At 37.7% G+C, this 21,588-nt stretch overlaps 1 protein-coding gene across 2 annotated transcripts in view; it reads right to left on the bottom strand.

Annotated features, from left to right (window-relative positions):
• Nucleotides 1–511: 511 nt before the first annotated feature.
• The window catches only part of ADSS1 (adenylosuccinate synthase 1), a 31,836-nt gene continuing 10,759 nt past the window's right edge, over nt 512–21,588 (bottom strand). For both annotated transcript variants that reach the window (XM_027779385.2, XM_055803528.1), the window contains exons 2-13: nt 16,682–16,784; nt 15,205–15,267; nt 14,380–14,430; nt 13,977–14,043; nt 12,749–12,856; nt 12,321–12,402; nt 11,243–11,369; nt 9,944–10,098; nt 8,642–8,766; nt 6,572–6,669; nt 5,240–5,389; nt 512–3,823 (exon numbers count right to left, since the gene is read on the bottom strand). In XM_027779385.2, the coding sequence (XP_027635186.1) occupies nt 3,771–3,823; nt 5,240–5,389; nt 6,572–6,669; nt 8,642–8,766; nt 9,944–10,098; nt 11,243–11,369; nt 12,321–12,402; nt 12,749–12,856; nt 13,977–14,043; nt 14,380–14,430; nt 15,205–15,267; nt 16,682–16,784 (1,182 nt within the window). In that variant the 3' untranslated portion in view covers nt 512–3,770. The remainder of the gene's footprint in view (nt 3,824–5,239; nt 5,390–6,571; nt 6,670–8,641; nt 8,767–9,943; nt 10,099–11,242; nt 11,370–12,320; nt 12,403–12,748; nt 12,857–13,976; nt 14,044–14,379; nt 14,431–15,204; nt 15,268–16,681; nt 16,785–21,588) is intronic.

A 21,588-nucleotide genomic window follows, 5' to 3' on the forward strand; every position in this document is an offset into this window, starting at 1 on the left:
CTATAAAGGCTTCTGAAAGCCCTAACAGTACTTCTCTGAAGGCCACCCAAATTTTAGAGGTGATAATTACTTATCTCAGCCAGCACCTACCTTTTCTTTCTAGCACAGGCTGTTGATAAAGAGCTATATGGAGTTCACATCAGTTCTTCTGAGCCAGCTGCTACAGCAATAACATTTTTGCATTCATTAGAAAATGAGTTTTTTCTTCATAAAACTATTGCTCGCTCAGGTGAGCTAACTAAAGATGACTAACCATGAATCCCTGGTGGTAACGGTGGATCGCCAGTCAATCTGCAAATGGGATGGTGTAACAAAGTTTATACAATATGTAAAAAAAAAAGCCAAACATAGAATCTGTACATCGAAAGAAAATCACCATTCATTCAGCAATGCCACTAGTTACTTTTTAAAATCTATGAAATATTGAACCAGATTTTTGTATGAAGTGCATCGTGTTTAAAAAAAAGAAGAAAGAAAAAAAAAAGAAGGGAGAAATAGAGGCGAAGCACTGTTACTTTAAATTGGTTTTAATACATGTCTTTGCAGGACAGAATAAACAGGTGTGGATCCAAAATTCATCTGAAAAAATCTGCATAAGGTGTAACTATAGTTTGTACATTGCTATGGAAATGCTTAATTTTCTTTTCTTTTCTAAGTGCATTATACCAGAACTGTAATACTATATATAGCCAAATTAAAAATTACATAAGCTTCAAAATCCTATACTGCATGTGTTAGGAAGCATATACCTGACTGTGAAGGCCATATTGTAAGGGTAAGTGTGAGAAAATTTGTCAAATACATTAATGTGCGTGAGTGAATCAGTAATTGCTAATTCTAAAAAACTATAATCTTTACTACAAATTACGCCACTTTGGTAGACATTTACGCTTATTCTTCCATCCAGATATCTAACAGGATGATGCATCAACCAGTTTTAATCATTATTATTGCATTCGGCTGGGGAGAAAGAAGAAATTAAATGCATCACAGTGATTGTTATTAAAATGAAATTCAATACAAAGTAATACACATGGGAAACAGCCACAGTAAAAGCAAATTTACATAAAAATGTTCTTATTAAGCATTGTGTCACTCAGTAGGTTAAAGAGCTTTTCAGTAAAAGCCTGAACTTATTCACGTTTAACTCAATGACAACACATGAAATTCAATAGGAGTAGAAATTTCATTTAAAAAAATCCATGCTATGAAATAAAATGCATGACATTATTCGTTACGGTGACAGATAAGTCGCAGGAGGATTGCCCATTACATCATGCCCACTGACAACATCACTGGGTTTTTGATAAATCCTTGCATGGAGAGACAGGCAATGTAGATCTAACGGAGACTTAATGGAAAAATTACTTAATGGAAAATAAAAAGATTAGGTGAACAAGAGAAAGTAATCCTGTGAAAATTAAGCCATAAACCATAATTTTTTTTCAATATGCCCACTACATCATTTAGAGTTGATCACTTAATCCAGTTATTCAGCACACTGAGTGCCTTGTTAGTCATTGTGGACTTTGCCTATAAATCAACCAAAGCTTAAACATAGCGGCAATCTCCTAGTACAAATGCACTGATGAAGATGGGGCCCAGAAAAGGAACAGGTCTGGATCATCCAGTAGGGCCAATGGCACAAGCTTAAGCCATGTGAACACAAAAAATTACTGTACCTCCCAGCATCCTTATGCTTAAATTACCTCACTATAAATGAGGCACATTTCACAGTGCTTGTAATAATTAGCACTTACCAAGCATCTTTCAGAAGTGCTTTGCAAACATTAAATAAGGTCAGAAATCTCACTGCTCTTTCATTACAACACCCACAAATATGATGGGGAGAGCCTCCTCATCGATGTCAGAGCAGGGACTGCAGGTCTTAACTCCAAAAAACAGTGTAAAAAGAGGTGAGGATGTATTCCTAACTGCCATTTCACAAATTGCAAAAAGAGTAGCAAGGAGATTAAACAACTTGTCAAAGATAGACAAAGGAGTTGTAGCTGAATTAAGGATTCACAGCTTTGGCTCCCCCACCCCAAGATAAAGGGTATTTGCTTGTAGCATAAAGCCACAGTCTGTGATGAACCGGGGTTTGAAGAGACAGCACTGCAGCCAGAAGGTGTAAAATTTCTGCTTTACAAGCAGCAAGACATCTGTAAATCAGTTTAATCAGTTAAATTTAGTGCTCGCTATGTGCTTGTACAGGTACTTCTGTAATTGCTTCTTGACACAAATGGGTTAGAACATTAACTGTTACTTACTACTGAGTGATAAAAAACAAGGGGAATGAGTATGACTATATTCCGCACAGGTTTTTACTTTTCCCCCATCTCTGATGCAAAGAATGTAATTTTGTATCCTTGGAGTTATCATCTCAGAAAAGGGCTATTTTCACATACTACATAATGGCATTACTGGGGTTGTGATGCTGTTTCCACAGTCCCTGGGAATGATACAAAAATATTGTTATAGCTCTCCGAGACATATATAGAAAAGGAACATTTATTCAAAAAGTTCTGCAGTTAGGGAATAACTCCATTTCTAGTGTAACTTTTTTCCTCTGCAAGAGCTAGGCCTTTTATGAGAGCTCTTGATGCATAACCATTATGAATTAGAAGATCCACAAAGAAATCCAAGTGTATTCTTGAAGATTCTGGACCTCTCCACAGCTTCTACATATCTCAACCCTGGCTGCCACATGTCATCCCCTTCTATAAATAGGCATTGCATTTTGCTGAGGAAGGTCAAAATGTGTGAGGGGTGTAAATACTGCAGCAGTCATCATTATGTCATGCATTGATTTATTCTTGGAAACCTAGGAGCTGTGGAAGCAAGTGTGTCTTACAGAGCCACAAGTCCCAAGCTCCTCAACAGAGAACTACAGTAAAACTTTGGAAATCACTGCACGAGCAGGAAGAAATGTCTCAGGTTCACTGAGAAAACACAGCATGCTGTCTCAGTTCCATGCTTCCCATGTGTTTTGCACCCTGAGGACTCTTCTTCCTTCCACCTTCACTCACTCCTTCTCCACTGTATAAAGTAAAGACTGCACATCTGACAGTCTCCAGGATATTTGGAAGAATTATTAAGACAGGTCAACTTTCTCCAGTTCGACCTTTCTACAGATGTTACCTCAGTTACTAGGACAGGCTCTGTGATAAAAATACTTTAGCTGGTCTCCATTCATTTTAGTGGGTTATTAAAAAAATCATTATTTAAGAACTATAGATAATTGTGTTTGCTTTGCTTTGGGCAGTCAAATACCTACCCAACTCTGCTGTATTTTAGAAACTGAGAATCTGTATAATCCAACCAATTTAAGTACATGGTATCTGTCTTACCAGTGCCAACCCAGATACATAGACATTTTAACATTTGAAGCTGAAGAACAAATCCAAGCTTCACAACTCTAAAGTTACCCAGTAACTACTGGAAAAGGCTTAATACTGGTTTCAGCAAGAAGAAATGACTATATGGATGTAAAATACTTTCAAATAGTAACATGGCTCAAATTTAAAAAAAAATATTTTTTCCTTTTTTTTTAAGAATACTTTTTTTTTTATGATGGCCACCAAGATTTTACCCTGAATTTACTAAGAACTTAAAGATAAATAAAATGTTACAATATAGAATATATTTTTGTTTCTATTCAATTCTTAGAAGAACATGTTTCTTTTAAATAGCATCTCCATTCAAAGAGGAAGCAGTAAGGAACAGATGAATGCCAAATTGTGCTTCTCTCACTGAAGTTCTTCATTTGATTAAAACAGCTGGATCATCGACTCTCTTGATTTTCCAACTCCGACCCATTTAACTAGGGAGAAAAACACGTCTATTAGAACAATTACTGAAAGTAAATATTATAATCAATGAGCTGGAATAATTTTCACCTTTCATGATGCTTCACCACAAACTGGCCAACTTTGTACTGAAATACAATGCTAGGAAGCTTTACTGTCAAAAATAGCATTACTCCTGCTGCCCTACCAGACTAGAAGTATAATATACTGAAGTTTGAAAGTATGAAATAATTATATCATAAACAAAGCATTGCAGATGTAAGGCTTAACGGAAGGTCAACTATGTTTGTTGCAGGTTTAACTGCAGGTCTTGAGTGATAGGATGACTAGCTAAATCCCTTCACAAAGAAGCAAGAGCTCTGCCAGACTGAAGTCTTCATGATGTGGATCAGGTGATAGTGACGCACACATGCTAAAATATTCTTAAATATATAAGGCTGCAATTAAAAACATTATACAGTGTGAGCAGTCACCCCAAATATTGTAATTGTTCCACTACAGTTTTTATTGCCCATAGATACTATTGAATTGACTGTAGGTAGGTCTCCTTTCACCATCAAACCCACCAAGGCACCCTGCCTTCACAGACAGCCAGAAAAGTAAATTAAGGGGAATTTCATTTACATATCCCATTGCCCTCATCTGTGTCCATGACCACACACATTCACTGAGTTTCAGGCTCTGCTATCAGTTGCTTCCTAATCCATGAAAAATACTGAAATTGCCACAGTTGGAACTAGGCTGTACTCCCCAGATGTGACATTTGATGTGCTTTATGGAGGAAAAAACCAGCACACGTGCCAGCTTTTTAAGTTTGCTACTGTAGAAATTTTCCCTTCCTAACTCCACTGTTCATGCCATACTTCAGTCTTGGTGCCTCTAGAGAGAGCTCTAGCAATTAGATTTGAAGAAAACTGGATGGCTTAACCTTTGGAGATTGAAAAAATGAGAATCTTACTGTGACCAAAGTGACAGAATTGGGCTAAACAATCCTGTATGTACACAATACATCTCCTTATACAGGTAAGTATGGAAAAGGGGGCCGGGAAAGTCTATGTTCAAACAGGGATGTAGTGCAGGAAGTGAAGTGAAAGGAAGAGATTAGGACATTAGACTAACTGCACTGAAGCATGGTGCACAGATTCCAAAGTTTTCACTGTCAGAAAGTGGCAGTTTGCCAAAAAGCAATATGCTTTTAACCTTCCTCCTGTTAAATCCTTGTCAGCAGCAGCTTGGAGCTCTTTGCAACACTGCCAACCTTCCTGCAGAACATCACCCTTTGCTGCTTCTTGGCAAGCTGTCATTTACCATCATCAGCCCAACTACAGGTACTTCCATTGCCTCCTGCCCAGATCAAGCCACTCCCTGACTAATGAGTTGAGCACTTCTACATAGGTGTTCCTCACATGTACGTCTACAGGAAGATTTACCGGGTACTCCAACATGGTTTTCCACGCAGCGGATGTAATTCTGGGCCTTGGGTGGGAGGTCCTCCCATTTTCGTGCACCAGTTGTGTCAGTCTTCCACCCAGGCATTGTTTCATACTCTACTTCCACCTTCTGTAGTATCTCCTGATTAGCTGGGGGAGAACAATTTTTGTCATCATTGATTTTAGCTGCTCTACCTCAAAACAACGCATCTATGGTTCTTGACCAACAAAGTCTTTTGAGTGTTTACTGTCTGGTAAATGAAAAAACCCAGTATTTCTGCTGGTTGGTTCATTCATTTTCATTCATTCTTAACTAATAATAATTTTTATTACTTCGAAAGATAACCGATTCAAGAGGACCCACGAATCCAGTTTCCTTTTCTAAAAACCATATGATGTACTCTATGTTGTCAGAAAGCTACAGTACTATTTTTAAGGAAACAAATTATTTGAAGTTTCTAGTAGTTCCGCTTTGGTTCAGATTTACACATAATAGAAGTCCTCCTGTAGACAAGGCACTACTGTTTTAAATGTTTTTATCTTTACAGATTAATCTAAGTAACCCTAATTTAATTAGGGTTTTATCAGGCTTGCTAAAAACCTAGATGTCTTCAAGCTTCTCCCCACTGGAATTTTCACTGTGTGCACAGCCAGGAACTACCACCACTGGTGGGAAAGCTGGTTGCTACCAGCACCCCCCATCCCTCCAAACCCCCCCATCTCAACAGAACAAACCCCTCACCTTGACACAGACTGTTACAGGTATCTTGAAAACATCACTAATGTAAGAAGATTATGTATTACTACATCTTTAAAATTTTAAGATGAATCGCATTGAGAGGCATTATATATTTTTATTAACCAGAATGTTACTGCAGTTAATTACAGTTATATGATGGTACACCATGAGCAGCTTGATTCTGCTTGTATCTGTCTCATTTCTGGACAGCTTAAGCACTGCTTTTATTTTTACTTTACTTCATTAAAGGCTATTGCCAATGACACACAGTCACTGACTTGAGTCCTGCTGACTTTCATATCCCTGGTGTTGTCAGTACAAAAAATATCTAATGGGACAAGACACAGAGGCCCTAACACAAGATTTTATTTGCTCTGAACTTTGTCATTATACATAGAGATGCAAGGTGAACGGAAAATGTTAATGTACTGATACAGAAGTCTTTATACTGATACTACAGTTCCACAAATTTCTACAGAAGGTCTAATGAAAAAGAAATAGAGCCCAATTTTAAAAAGCAAACAGCCTTTCCCAACAGGTGTGACTTAACAGGCAGGAAAGAGAGAAATGAACATACATATTTAACAACATACCTGGAAAATAGGGAATTCTTTTTCCACCCAATTTGTAAGCAACACCAATTTTAATTTCATCAAGGACATCAAGAATATCCAGTTTTGTTAATGCCAAACTGAACAGAAAAAAAAACCAACTGGTTAGATACACAAATGATTAATCTCCTCTTTAAGAGTTTGGTGTTTTTTTCCTTTCTAGTTTTGTATTCACAAATCCAGCTCAGGCAACCCAGCAAGCAGAAGTACACAAATATATTAAACTATGAACATTGTTAATTGAATTCACGCTTCTAGGATGAATACACGACTGAGTTACTAAGACATTTCCAAATGCTTAGCTGCTCATGCAGGGGCCCAGTACTCAATTCACTGCATGAAAACACAGTGAAAGCTGACTATGTAAAGTGGCACTTGCTGGACTTGGTTTAGGTGTGCATGATGGCATTTACATCGCTGCTAAGGGAGTATTTCTTTTACTCCTACTAATTTACACCAACTATAAGGCAGACTTATTTACTAAACTACACTTTTAAAACATACTTCACAAGCATAACGTGGCTACTAAAATCATGTATACAGTTCAGTAGGAAGGATCCCAGCCTGACTTTCAGTGCCTGGGCCGTGCCGTCAGGGTTGTCAGTTTTCTGAACCTTTTTCATCTTGTGAATGAACACATTTGAACACAGAAATGGAACCTCAAAAAGACACTGTAGCATTCACTGATCAGAATAAAATTGCATTTTAAAACTAGTCAATTTTTCTAGAAACAATATGCCAAACCTTGTCTGGTAAGAATATGAGTAGCAAAGGATTTAGACAGGTATGGGCATAATAGTCCATGCTATATGTGCTCAGTAAGCATGTGATGCGCACAATGATTAAATAAAAAGACCTTTTGGGAAAGAAGCAGTATAGAGCCAGTTCATCCAACTTTTTAGAAGTTTTATCTCCCCATGTTTTTTAGCTGTCACAGTTACCAGAGGTGAAATAGTTTTGTTGATAGAAGTGCAGTAATTGTATAGAACTGAAATGGAAGGAAACATGACACCTTCCTAATACTATTTCCATATAAACTAGAGCTGTGTAAGTTAAAGAGAAATATAAATCCAATGGAAAAAAAAATTAAAAACCCTTCTGATAAATCAACAAACAAAGATCATTGTTCCTTTGTGACATCACCTGCATAAGTCTCAGACATTAAGATGCCCAAGGTCACGTGTTTGCATATGTGAATAAGTTTGCCTGGATGCATGAATAAGCCTACACTTTATATGAACAAACCTGTAATGAAACTTCTGCAACCTTTCTGAAAATACAGATCGGTAATTAGTTATAAATTAATGGCTTGTGACAGTTACTAGCATTTTAGCATTAGACATAAGCTAGCTTGAAGGCATTATGGTCTTGAACACTTCTTTTAAACCGCCATTTTTCCTTTAAAATGTCATTTTAAAATTATTTTATAATTCAAAGTACATATATCAACCAAGTATGTCACTTAGTCCTGAAGAGAATAAATCTTAGCCCATTAAAAGCAGAATTTATAATGCAATATCAGACTGCATTTTGTAAAGACATGAACCTGTTGGGATTGGAATGAAAGCTGTGTCAGTTGCCATACCCTTCATGTCATCCCACTTATTTCACTTAAAGAAGTAGGGGTTCCAAATGATACAGAATGGGCCCTACAGGTATGATCCATTAGAGTCAATCAAAGCTCAAAACCAGCAGCTTTTAGATCACAACAGAAGTCAATACAAAAGCACTGTATCAAGAATACTAGAGCATACTGTCAGAAAACTACTATATTGGTCCCATCTACACTGGCCATTTGATGTAAGCAAAATGGAAACATATGTGAAAAAAGTCACTGCTACAATGTTGTAAAATCACTTGATTTGAACAAAAACAAGTCGAAGTAATTAGATTATTAACAGCACCAAGACAATTCTCAGTTGCCCATTGTGAATTATTTTACTGCTTAAAATGTAACACTTTACTGGACTTATATTAATGTTACCTACATATTTATTCTGCGAAGCACAAAATTATCACTTCCAAATGTAGCGCAAAATCTGTGATGCTTACGCAGTGAATCCGTTGATCATATGAGCATATTTCAAAATGACAAGATCTAACCAGCCACAGCGTCTCTTTCTGCCTGTCGTTACTCCCCACTCGTGGCCACGGGACTGTAAAAGATCTCCAATTTCCTAAAAGACAGAAAGAATACTGATGGTATTTCACTGAAAAATAGCAGGAAAACCAATATAAATATAGATTACTAACAAGAAAAATACAGTTGTTCAATTCCAAGGCTTTTTTGTACAATAAGAAAAAGAAAAAATAATTAAGTTTCATTAGGAGAGAACTAAGGCAGAGAATAAAGCCCTTCATGGAGAGGATTTTTGTTTTTCAATCACTAGCGTTTCTAAAACACTTACTTAACAGAACATGAAGTGGTTATAAGGAGAAACTTTCCTTCCTTCACCTGACAGGAAGATTTCCTTGACATTTCAGCCCTGTTTTTAATTTTGTGTTTAATTTCTTCATTTGGTCTTTTGGCATCTATTGGGGGGGGGGGGAAGACTGTAAATGCTTGGGACAAGAGCAATGTCTGCATGACGTCGAGGTCAACAGACTCCTTGACCATGCCCAGGGCTCATAGGTTCTACCACAATAGAAGACTGCTGACTGTTCCCTTCTGGCTGGCAGCATTTATTATGTGTTAAAAATGAAGAAGAAACTTTACTCTCATGATTCATAAAACTGAAGGATATCACCAATTCATTTGAGCCGTTAGAGAAAGGATTATAGTGACTAAATCCTTACATTAGATTCAGACCACTGACCTAGAGATTGCTCTGTGTGTAGCGCATAATCGATACCCTGAGCTTTTTAGGTTCTTGATAATGAAAATACAATAGACAGTTTAAAAGAATCAGAATCTCTCCACTTCTTTTTATTGATCTATTTGTGCATGACTGGCTGATGCACACACCACATTTATTCTCCAAATCACACAGAACACAGGCTGTTAAGCACAGAAGTTGTATCTTGTAGTTTAAGTTTTCCTGTGATGCACTGACAAGTTTCAGTCCACAACAAACTCTTGCCACTGAAAAATGCACCTAATATTACATAAAATGATGAAATCTGTTTTCACATAATTCATTACAACAGAAGCGTGGTCACTGTAATGTAACATCATTTTCTATTGTTTCTCTCCTCTGAAACCTTAAGTTTATGATGTAATTCTCCTCTCTTCCGAGTGCGATTGCTCGACATTATTATCACAGTGCTTATTTATCATTGGTATACCCTTATCCCATTCCATTGACCTTATTTTTTGGCAACCGTATATACTGCATTTCATAACATTAAACCTACATTAATCTGCTCAGTGGGGAAGGCTCCAATTCCCACCCGAGTAGTATATGCCTTCACCACACCATACACGTCACCAACATGCTGAGGAGGAACACCAAGTCCAGTGCATACACCGCCTACAGTGCAGTTCGATGAAGTCACGAAAGGATACGTGCCTGTCAAACACACAACAGCACAACTCCGTTTCAGCAACGATAAGAAACAAAGCCAGGTTTTCCTTTGAGTTAAAAGGAGATTTTCACCTGTATGTTTGCTTACAGCTAAACAAACAGCAGCCAAAAAGCGGGGCAAATTCTTCTTACTGCATGCTCCCATTTTGCTTTTAAGAGAACAAATTTACCCATCCTTACCTAAACTGCTTCCTCCTGTAGTGAATAATATGTATTTAGATTTCTATGCTCCACAGAAACCCCTTAAAATGAAGGATTTTTTCCACTCAAATAGCTTACTCATCCTGACAATTTATATAAGCATATTATTAGTGAGCAAGAAGTTCACAAAGACAAATAAGAAAATACAGTATTTTCCTATATTTACAGATCTATCAAGTATGTGCTACCTGTTCCAATGTGTCAGCTTTTCTGCATTCATTCTTTCCAGCTTCCACTGAGGAATGCCCACAAGGCATAAATTTAAAAGCATCTCCATACTACTTCCATTAGGCACTGGATCTATTATAGGATGATGCTGCTGTGCAAAGCTTTTTCCACTGTCCTGTGTACCAGAGAAAATATTTCACTACGTCCATGGAGAGCCTGGTGTAAAGGTCACAGTCTGACATTCCCAGCGCTCTACACAAGTAACTCTCTGTATCTGCAGCAAATTGTCTAAGACTTAAGAGGTTATTAATGATCTTAGAAAATCTCTCCAGCTCTTCATTTCGTCTTCATGGAGACCTAAGTCATTTAATTAGACTTTTGGTAAGAGAGCAGAGCAGACATCAACTGAAGAAGCTAGACTTACGGGTTATCTGCACCAGTTTAATCCTCCCTCCACTGCAGGGGAATTATCTCAGCAGCACTACGAATGCCTGGAATGTATGGCAATGTGCATCGTACACACATTTAGAAGCAATAAAGACAATATCTAGAGTGAAATTTCAACTCCACTGGAATAAACTTCAGTAAAAATTGATATTTAAACCCTAAGCATTCGATCCCATTAATGATACAATCTCTGCCTTACTCTACTTTTGGAAGATCTGTACTATTTTGTTTCTTTAACTTCCTGCTTATATAAACACAAATCAAAATAAAACTCATCTCTTCAGAGTTAAATTGAGTTTAGAATTTAACTTACCAAAGTCAATATCAAGTAATGCTGCATTGGCTCCTTCAACAAGAATCTTCTTTGGAGAGCCATGAAGGGCTTCATACATAAAATAGACACCATCTCGAACCATGGGTCTTATTTTTTCAGCATACGCCTGCCAATTTGAGTGGAAATGTCAGCTTCCTCAGACAATGGTGGGAAGCAGGGAACAGTGTTCACTTTTGAAACATGGAACATACAGATAACCCTAACACACCAGCCTCCATAACTGTATTTTACTTGAAAAATACAACCTTTAGTTAAAGGTTCAGTGTATTGAGCTACTCACATAAGAAAACATGACTTGTTATGGCATTAGAATGCCATAATTTCTGCACCTTTTCTATTCACACAGATGTTGTACGTCTACTTATTTTATTGATATAGTTTCTATATAATGTGTGTAAAGTTTAGACAGAGAGGGGGACTTAGTAGTGCAAGCTCCAAAAGAAAAAAAAAACCAAACCACTACTCATTAATATTAAAGAATATCTTTAAAGGTAGGGTGTCAGCTTTGAACAATTATCAGCCAAAACTTGGGAAAGGTAAGAAATTTTCTTAACATCCTTTTTCTTCCATATTCACAAAAGAAGATGTTCTACTATAGTGGCTCTTTTGAATTTATGTATAAATAGACATTTTTCTTATAACAGCAAGATCTTGAAACACAGCTTCCACAAAAAATTCTTCAATAACGATGGAAGTCTCTCAGACAGACTAGATCAGTCATGGCTGGAGACAGCTAACTGGAAGTGTCACCCTGCATTCACTTGGCTACTTTAACACAACAGTTATGTTAAGTAAAATATTATAGATAATTAAATCATCCACTAAATTTATTTTGATGCCCACAATAAGAGAACATTCTATTGCAGTGCATAGCTGCTGCCTATTAAAACACTTCAAACAATGAAGATATGCATTTTTAATTTAAATTAATGAATTAGGTTTTGTAAGTAGTTGTTCTCGTCATTTCATTTTAACTCTATTAATGAAAACAAATATTACTATTTTCTTCTATACTTTCCCTGAAACTGAACAAATATTACAAGTGTTAAATCCTTACCTTTAGCTTTTTCAATTGTCCTTCTATATCTATTTCCAAGGTGGGAAACATTGACTTGTATTGTTGTGCCAGATTTTTAAATCTGTAAAATATTGAAATTGTACCTATGAAGGACATAGCTACTGTTCATAGAACTTTTGGCAAGAACTCGGATTATACACAGTATATACTGAGAGCTATAGGGAGAAAAATACCCAGAATTTCAATACATCAGCCAGTGTATTTCTCAATGTAGAAAACTGTATTTTAAATTAGGAGAAACTCTGTGAAGTAGTATCAATATACACACATTCTTTTCAGTTTTCTTCTCCTTCTAGACAATTCATATATAAAATTCAGATGTATTTAAAAACATCTTCTTAAAAGCACATCTATCAGCCAAAATGTATCACTCTAACATTAACATTTAGAAATTAAAAAAGTTGTACCTTGAAGAAAATTCGTCGAAGTCAGAAAGGAGGTCACAAATTCGAAGGCCTGTTCGTGCTGCTTTGGAAGAATATGTTGGTCCAATCCCCTTCTTTGTTGTGCCAATACTGATTAAGAAGAACCACCCCAAACATGTATAAATATATTTAAAAATATACTCTATGCTAAGTAATTTTGTTAAAGCTCTTCAGTATATCATATACTGGGCAGGAAGTCTGAGACATAAAAGAATTATTACAGTTCTATAATAATATATAGCATTTTTCATGCTCCAGTGGATTTGCATAAATATTGCTAATATTCACAGCATGCAGTAAAGCATTAAGCCTCGGGTCTGACTGACACAAGCTTAGTTGAAACGATGTGTGTATATACATGTATTATACAGTAATAATGGTTACTGTACTCTCCCTGTGGTACTACTACATCCCTTACCACAAACAAGAGGAAACAAATGTAATTTTCACATGTTCACAGTTGTAGCACTGCCTACAGTTATAAACAACAACCAGTTCTGTGAGCGATCAAACTGGTTTCCTATGGCTTTGCATTATTCAAACGATCTCTGTCCTATGAACTGTTGCAGTCTTTACCTTGATGAGGATAAAAATGAAACTGTTTCCCTACCTGCATGCCTATTTTCATGTGCATTTTAGAAATACAGTAATTTTGAGATCTTTATTTGTATCTTAAGTTTGGCTGAAATTGTCCAATGGGATCAAAACCTAACAGACAGAGAAAAATACAGTGTGTCCACATTACCCTTTGTCTCTCAGAAACCAGAATAACAAAGTACAAATAGTTACACACTGTGCTAAAGTGTAAGATTAAAATTGAAATAGAAACTACTATCTCCATGAAGTATAAGCAAATATACAGTAAATTGCATCAATGCTTCAGGGGCCTGATTCAAAAAAGCATCACTAGCCTGATATCAAACTGGATGTTTAGCATCATGTTAATGGAAATCAATTGTGAGGATTTGGTAGGAATTTCAAAATCTCTCTATACGCTGCAGGGAACTGGAAAAAGGAAATAAAAGAATTCATACCCTGCCTTTTCAGTAATACCTCAGTTTGTTCACTAACATAAACAGGAGCAAGACAAAGTCACAGAATTACTAACATCAGCAAGGCTCTTTAGAGATACATTTCTGCTTTCCAAAATCACACCAGTTTTTCAAATTTGCATACTTATTCATTAAATGAAGGTGCTCAAAATATTTACTTTTTTCCTTCTTGTGCTTGACGTTGCACTTCCTGGAGCCCATCTACTGCCTGGTGAAAGTCAAACACTGCAATGGAAAATCAAATGGACACAGTGGGAGACCAAAGAAAAACATTATTTAAATCACAGACATCTACAATTCCAAGAGAAAGGCTTTGTTATCATTGATAGTGCACAGGCCTCCCCTACATGAAAACAAAGCAAGTATTCCTTAAACATTGTGAAAACATGTAAAACATTACTCTTTAGTGAATACAAATTCTATGATTATGCTTTAGATACACAACATATAAAGAAGCCGTATTAGATCAAATAAATGACCGCTCTGTGGAGTAATAACGTAGTTTAGCACCATAAGCTAAGCAAACCTCTGTGAGTTTTCTCCCCTTCCATCATCACTTACCTATATGTGCTCTATCTGATATAATCAGTCTTTTCTCCCAATCTTTTAAACCTGTCAGAAGATATAAAGAAAAGCAGGATTTCAGCTGTGCTGACTGGCCAGACTTTTGAGGTTTGCTTTCAGTTTTTCTATGTCCTTCTTCTAGTTCACATAGCTTCTTAAAGACAAAATGGATAAACCATAGTATCAAATATCAGCAATGTTTTTATTAAACTTCTCTCATTTTTTACTTTTCCAGCTTTCTCATTTTGTTACGGATAAAGATACTCACTTCTTCTTAATGCCAGAATTGTGTGGCTTACACATAATTCTAATTTTAAGGAAACATTCTTATTTAATGCATAATCACTATATGATAAATCACTTAAACTTCATTTGTGCCTCAGAAAGTAGAGAATTTTTATATATACAATCATAAACCGATTTACGATGCAAAGGACCTTAGAAGGTCATCTGGTCCAAAGCCTTGCCCGAAGTAGAACCAAGTGAGTTTACATTTGGGCACAGAAATGGGGACACAGAAACTCTGGGTTAAATCATCTCACTTTGAGGTGACAGGAAGCTTTTCTAAAGTGTGTGGCAATTTATTAACTATCTAAAGTATTATCAAATGCTATAAAACTCCCTGAAAACCCATTAAAAGATGGCTATTGACAATCTGTCTGAAAACTACAATACAATTCAACATTTTTAATATGGTTTTCCTCATTATTTAAAATCCAGAATGTTATTGCATTGAGTATTTATGGTCAGAAACAAAGGCTTAAAAAAACCCCTCAACCTGCTGCCAGTATAAAGAAAGGTTAAAAATGACTCTATACAAACCTTTCTTTTCATTCTTTTCAGCTTCTTCAAACAGGCCTGGTAAATGTATAACCACTCCATTACCTTTGGGAACATAAATTATTTATTTTAAAGCAGGAAATAAAATACTCATTTGTAGGATGTAAGGCATGTTAAACACTTGCTGCCTGAAGTTTTATTTAAAAAGACCAAGTTTCTCATATTTCTCACAAAGCGATCTTGAGAACTTTTTAGATAAATCCTCATCTTGGGTAAGCAGCTACAAGCCTGCTAAAAGAGAGAGAAAACAGAGCTTGCCTGTTTCAGATGTGAATGCTGGGCCTGCTCTGAAGCCAGCTGAGGTAAGCGAATTCTTGCCTTTCTTTGTGGTGGACTTTCAACCACAACTTCAGCCTCAATTGTTCACTTGTAAAAGCTCAAAGAAGCCTGTGGCCTTACAACACTGACAAGCCTGTGTGACAATATTTAAGTTTTCTTCAATATTCACATATTTGTTTTAAACTCAGCTCAAACTAGTGCTGTAATACATTAGCAATGCCTTCTCCCTGTTTTTGAGCTACAATATCGAATCCACAAGCAATACAGAGCATTGCTGATGAGACATGGAAAATTAGTGATGTAGTGGGCTGGAAACAGCTGCTGCTTCCTTCTTGGGAACGTCAGAAATATATGCAAGAGCCTGCCTCACCCTAAATTTAGGACAACTTAAGTTATAGTCTTTACTAACCGGCAAGGGAGTAAATCAGAAAGCAAGACAATACACCATATCTAGCAGACAGAAAAAGTATGTTTCATGCATTTAAATCATCCATTTGGAAATTATAAAATGAAACAAAACTGAAACACCATGACTCACTAAAACTTAACACTCATTTCTTGCACATTTTGTATATATTTTTCTGTCACAAGTAAAAGGCTTAAATTTGCCTACCACTTAAATACGAGCTTAAGGTCCAGTAAGCAATGCAAACATTTTTATGATGCCATCTGCATTGAGTGTCTTTACAGTGAAATACAACATCACCTTAAACAGTTGGTAATGCGAACAAAAAGGAGGCTGGATGACAGCCCTCCAAGCAGAGCCCTGTATCTTGGGGCCTGTTTCTGGAAAGTCAGTAAGGAGATGCCAGACATAAGTTATGTTATTTATTTAGCTTAAGTGCTGGGGTTGTGTCCTCAAAGAATAGCATATATATTTCTGCAAGTAAAAAAGGAGTGCACAAGTAGAGGATGGATTCCAAACTTGTACCATGAAGTATAAGGAAGAACAACACAATAGAAAGAAACTTCCAGTCTTCTAGTAGCAGAAACTAAACTGATACTGGAAGTAGTGTAACTCTTCATGTTAAAGCAGCAGTGAAATAAACGTCAGACAGCTGAAGCTAAAGCAAATCTAACAGTTACCTATATGTCTTTCTTTGCTTGCTACTATAAAATACGGTTGCAGCTACCCACCATGTGATGTTATTTTATTTAATAAATTCCAAAATAGTCTTACCAATAAAAGAAATTGCCTTTGGATTAATGATGCCACTAGGAAATAGGTGAAAATCATATTCTTTCCCATCAACAACCACAGTATGGCCTGCGTTATTCCCACCCTGCAACAGAAAGAAACACCTGAAGATTAACAGTCTTATATCACCACTCTGAACTCTCAGCAGATGATCTGAGAAGATCATCTTTCTGTCTTTATATATTCATGTCTTAGGTCACTGTTTTCTCCACCTTATAGGTTCTGGAGACGCTGTGGTATTGAAAAAAAGGCTCAGACAGGACAATTAGGGGGCTGACAGATTTCAGCAGGACTGTGTAGAATTACAAAGCAGAATGACACCATTAGGACTGGGGCAGAGCAAGAGTAAATGCAGGAGTGGTGGCAGAAGCTAGAAGAGAACTGAAGCTTTCTGGGAACAAAACCGGATCGAACTACCACCCACAGAGTCCTGTCTCTGACATGCCTACACAGTCCCATCTTTTCAGGGCATCTTCTGTGCATGGTCATTTCTTCAGGTTTAAACCTACAACACCCAGTATTTCCTTCCAAATGGAAGCTCCTCCTGCCTGCCCACCTGCAAACAGCTACTGCTTCTAACAAGATGGAAGGTCTGCATAAAGTTGGGAGTATACGTAGTCTTTGCAGCTTCACAAAATCTCCTTGTCAAGGTATGAACTTCCCAGTTAACACCACCACCACTGTATGGTGTCTGCTACAACTCATACCTTACACAACTATCTACCAGACCTGAGAATGGGAGCTGGTATTTTCCTCAAGAAACTAGTTTTTCAGAAACAGCTTTAAAAGAGAATGATGACTTGAACACACAAACTTGGGAAGAGGTGAGTAAATCAAGATCATGAGCTGATTTGAACAGAAAGAGTAAAGAGTTTTAAAAATTGGTTTTCTCAACAGGCTTGATGTTTGCTGCTGTTCTGTCATGATGTAACTTTTTCTCCTAATGATAAGGTTGGGAAATCTGAGTACTTGTCTGCCCTGGTGCTATAGGCCTTCCATTGTTCAAAATGATTACAAATCTTCATGGATTATACATGAATGATGTATAAGTGTCTAGAATGAAGTCATCTACTGGAAGTAGAACTGAAACTGTCACTGGTAATTTGCAAATAAATAAGAGTGTTGGCTGAATACGTAGAGTTGTTCTATGAAAACTCTGAAAACTGACAGTCATCTATAAAAATTAATAATCTAACATGTTCTTCAACAGTTTCATCTACTCTTCATTTACTCATTTGCCCATTTGTTTGCATATAATATACAGAAAAATAGCAACTGACATTCCTTTCAAAATGTGGATATCTACTGAAACACAACATTAAGAAAATAAAAGCTGCAGGTTATTTAAAAAAAAATCAATTTTTTTTAAAGTAATGGGATGCCTTTAATATGCCTTTAAATATGACAAAAGTAAGCCTCATGTTTTGGAAGATGCCAGCTCAACAATGAAGTTTAAACAGATAATCTGCTTGCGAAGTGGCAGCTGAGTAGTTGTAACAAACTGGTGCATGCACAGATCTCACTTGATTTAGCAAACTGCTGCATAGCTCATCCTTGAGCTGGAAAGGACTCCCAAGTGTCCTGCTAATACAGAGTTATAACTTGTCCAGAGACTTCTGAAGAAAGCAGAACCATCCTGGGTATTCAGCCTGCCTCCCAGATACAATAAGTCAGTTGTAGGACCCGGATCTAGTTTAAGGTACTGAACTATCTAGCAGGCTATTAAATCATGCAAGGGACTCCTTTACGTGATATTTAAGAGGCCTGAGACTGGATGGAATGCAGTGGTTGAAACATGAGTTAATTTTATTATAGCAGAATCAGGCTTGAGAAAGTGGTAGTAATATCTGAGACAATCAGCTTTCCTTTTCTGCTTGCCTATAGACAGCAGCAAGATGGAAACTTCAGAAGAGTGAACTCCATCTAATACTGATGTAATTTCTACAAATAACAACTTTCACGTTTCCCAAAAAAATGGGGAACCAGGCTTCATCAAAACTATTTGCTGTCAACTCATACTACAGTTATTACAAGCTGCTTTCCTTAATCAACATGAATATGAACAAACGAAATCAGGCTTGAGGATTCACAATCTGAAATAACAGCATTCTTAAATTATAGCCAGAAGTGTTTTCTTGTATCCTAAAATTTTAGAAGGTGAGATATACCTGCGTGAGAATGCTTATTCAGGAAAATTTTCAAAAGCATAACTGACACCCAGACAAATGCGGTCTCTTTCCTTGGCAAATGCTTAAAAAGAGACATTTGATCAATCAGCTGTGAAAGCTGACATACATAAAAAAATGCTGAAGCACAGAAACATCAGCAGCTATGATACATCCTTTAATTGCCAAAATTTCTGAATCCACTTTCAGTCCCTCTAGACTGATAATATAAATCAAGAATTCAGTGACTGACCTTATAAAACAGCACTTCTCTAATTTAAAGCTAGCGTTGATAACTCTGGAACCGTTTTCGTGCACTGCTCATGTTGGTCTGCATTTCCTAAAAAAAGTGACTTCTGAGTGTATTTTTACAGCTCAATTCATTACATTTTTGCAATATAAAGTTGTAGCAGAGCACTGAATTGCCCAACAGACAGGACTGAACTTACAAAATATACCACTGATGTGATGAGATACTTTGTTATCTAGTCCTCTCAGTAATTTCTCACATTCATAGCTATTCTAACAGCATATTGGCAGTCAAATAGCTCAGATATTACAAGGTATCTACTCCTTTTCTAATTTTACTTGAGTTCTGAGAGTCTACACGAGCCACTTCTTTTGCTTACAAAGCATAAGGGAAACCTAAAAACTTGCATGGGCTTAACCTAAAGATTACATGATTGAAGGTGCAGAGAACTACCTGGTACACTACACTTCTTTTCCTCAAATGGTATTTCATTAAAGTGATGGCAACACTAACACCCCCAGTGAGTATTCTCTGGACCACCAGGATGCTTCAACTTGGATCAAGAGACCTTTGGCATCTCTGCTTGGCCCTTGCTTCAAATATACCTCTGCATGAGCTTCTGTTTAATACCCAGACCCAGCTCACAGAATCTGGGCTGTGCACCACTGATCTTCCCTGAATTTTATTTATCTTTCATTATTTGAACTTTCCTAGACCTCTAGAGGTGGTATCTACCTTCTTTTGTGGTTCTTCAAGAACTTCTCCAATGAAGGGAACATTAAGGCAACAACTTCTGACAGACTAATCATCAGTGCCACTGCGGCATCATCTGTATCGCAAAATGGTATGACCAGAAATAACAATTAACATTCACTTCCAAAATCTGGAAAGCCTGGGCATCCTCATTAAGCTATTCTGGTGTGGAAAGTTCTGTTCCCAAGAAGGAACCATTAGGAAGGCTGTTAAAGCTCCAAAAGGCTAAGAGTTCAACTGGGATGACAGCAGGGTCTTGAACATTAGCATCCACTTCAATCCAAAACCCTCCTTACTGCTCCTGCAGTGATTCCAACATGTTTAGCAACACTTGTGTCCCTCTGTTAATCTACTTTAATCTCTAGCGACTCTAGTATGAGATGTACCAAATGCAGGAAACCTACCAGATGCAGGTGATTGGGGCTATCAAGTACAGCAAACTGCAGCAATGAAGTAGGACTTTAGAAAGTATTGAGCATGCCAAAGAAAAGAGGACAGGTAACACATTATAGCAATAAAAAGATCAAAATATCATTTAGGAAGTTCATCTCTAGAGAGCACAAAAAAATCCTTTGAGGCACTGCCTAGAAACAGCAATAGTTTTTGCCTGTGCAGCCATAGCTGCTGTTCTCTGTTATCAACTACATTAAAGTTCGAGAGCAGATAAATGCTTGTTTCTAACTATTTGGTAGGTGTTACAGTTCTTCACACTGAAATCAGGCACCTCAAAAAATATAACTTTCTTTGAAGTCATGCATTGCTGTTTTGGGTATGTGTGGCAAGATTTTGGTAGCAGAGGGACTACAGGGGTGGCTTCTGTGAGAAGCTGCTAGAAGCTTCTCCCACGCTTAATGGAGCCAATGCCAGCTGGCTCCAAGGCAGACCCACGGCTGGCCAGGTCCAAACTCATCAGCAACAGTGGTAGCACCTCTGTGATAACTTATTTAAGAAGGTGGGAAAAAACCAAAACCACCAGCAACTGCAGCTGGAGAGAGGAGCGAGAATATGTGAGAGCAACCACGCTGCAGGCACCCAGGCCAGTGAAGGACGGAGAGGAGGTGCTCTAGGCACCGGACCAGAGATTCCCCTGCAGCCCATGGTGAAGCCCATGGTGTGGCAGGCTGTGCCCCTGCAGCCCAGGCAGGTTCATGGTGGAGCAGATACCCACCTCAGCCCAAGGATGACCCCACACCAGAGCAGGTGGGTGCCTGAAGGTGGCTGTGACCCAAGGGAAGCCCACACTGGAGCAGGTTTGGGCAGGACCTGTGACCCCACAGGGGACCCAGGCTGGAGCAGTCTGTTCCTGAACTGCACCCCATGGGAGGGACCGACCCTGGAGCAGTGTGTGAAGAACCGCAGCCCGTGGGAAGGACTCACATTGGAGAGGTTCACAGAGGGCTGTCTCCCATGGGAGGGACCCCACGCTGGGGAAGAGCATGAGGAACAGCAGAGATATGTCATGAACTGACTGCAAGCCCCATGCCCCATCCCCCTGTTCCACTGCAGGGGGAGGAGATTTGGGAGTAAAGATAAGCCTGGGAAGAAGGTAGGGTTAGGGAAAGGTATTTTTAAGATTTGGTTTTGTTTCTCATTAATTTTTAAACTACTTTTTCCTCAAGTCAAGTCTGTTTTGCCCATGAAAGCAACTGTAGTTACCTCTCCCTGTCCTTATCTCTACTCACGAGCCTTTTGTAGTATTTTCTCTCCCCTGCCTGGTTAAG

The sequence above is a fragment of the Falco peregrinus genome, chromosome 1, assembly GCF_023634155.1.
Source record: "Falco peregrinus isolate bFalPer1 chromosome 1, bFalPer1.pri, whole genome shotgun sequence".
NCBI lineage: Eukaryota > Metazoa > Chordata > Aves > Falconiformes > Falconidae > Falco > Falco peregrinus.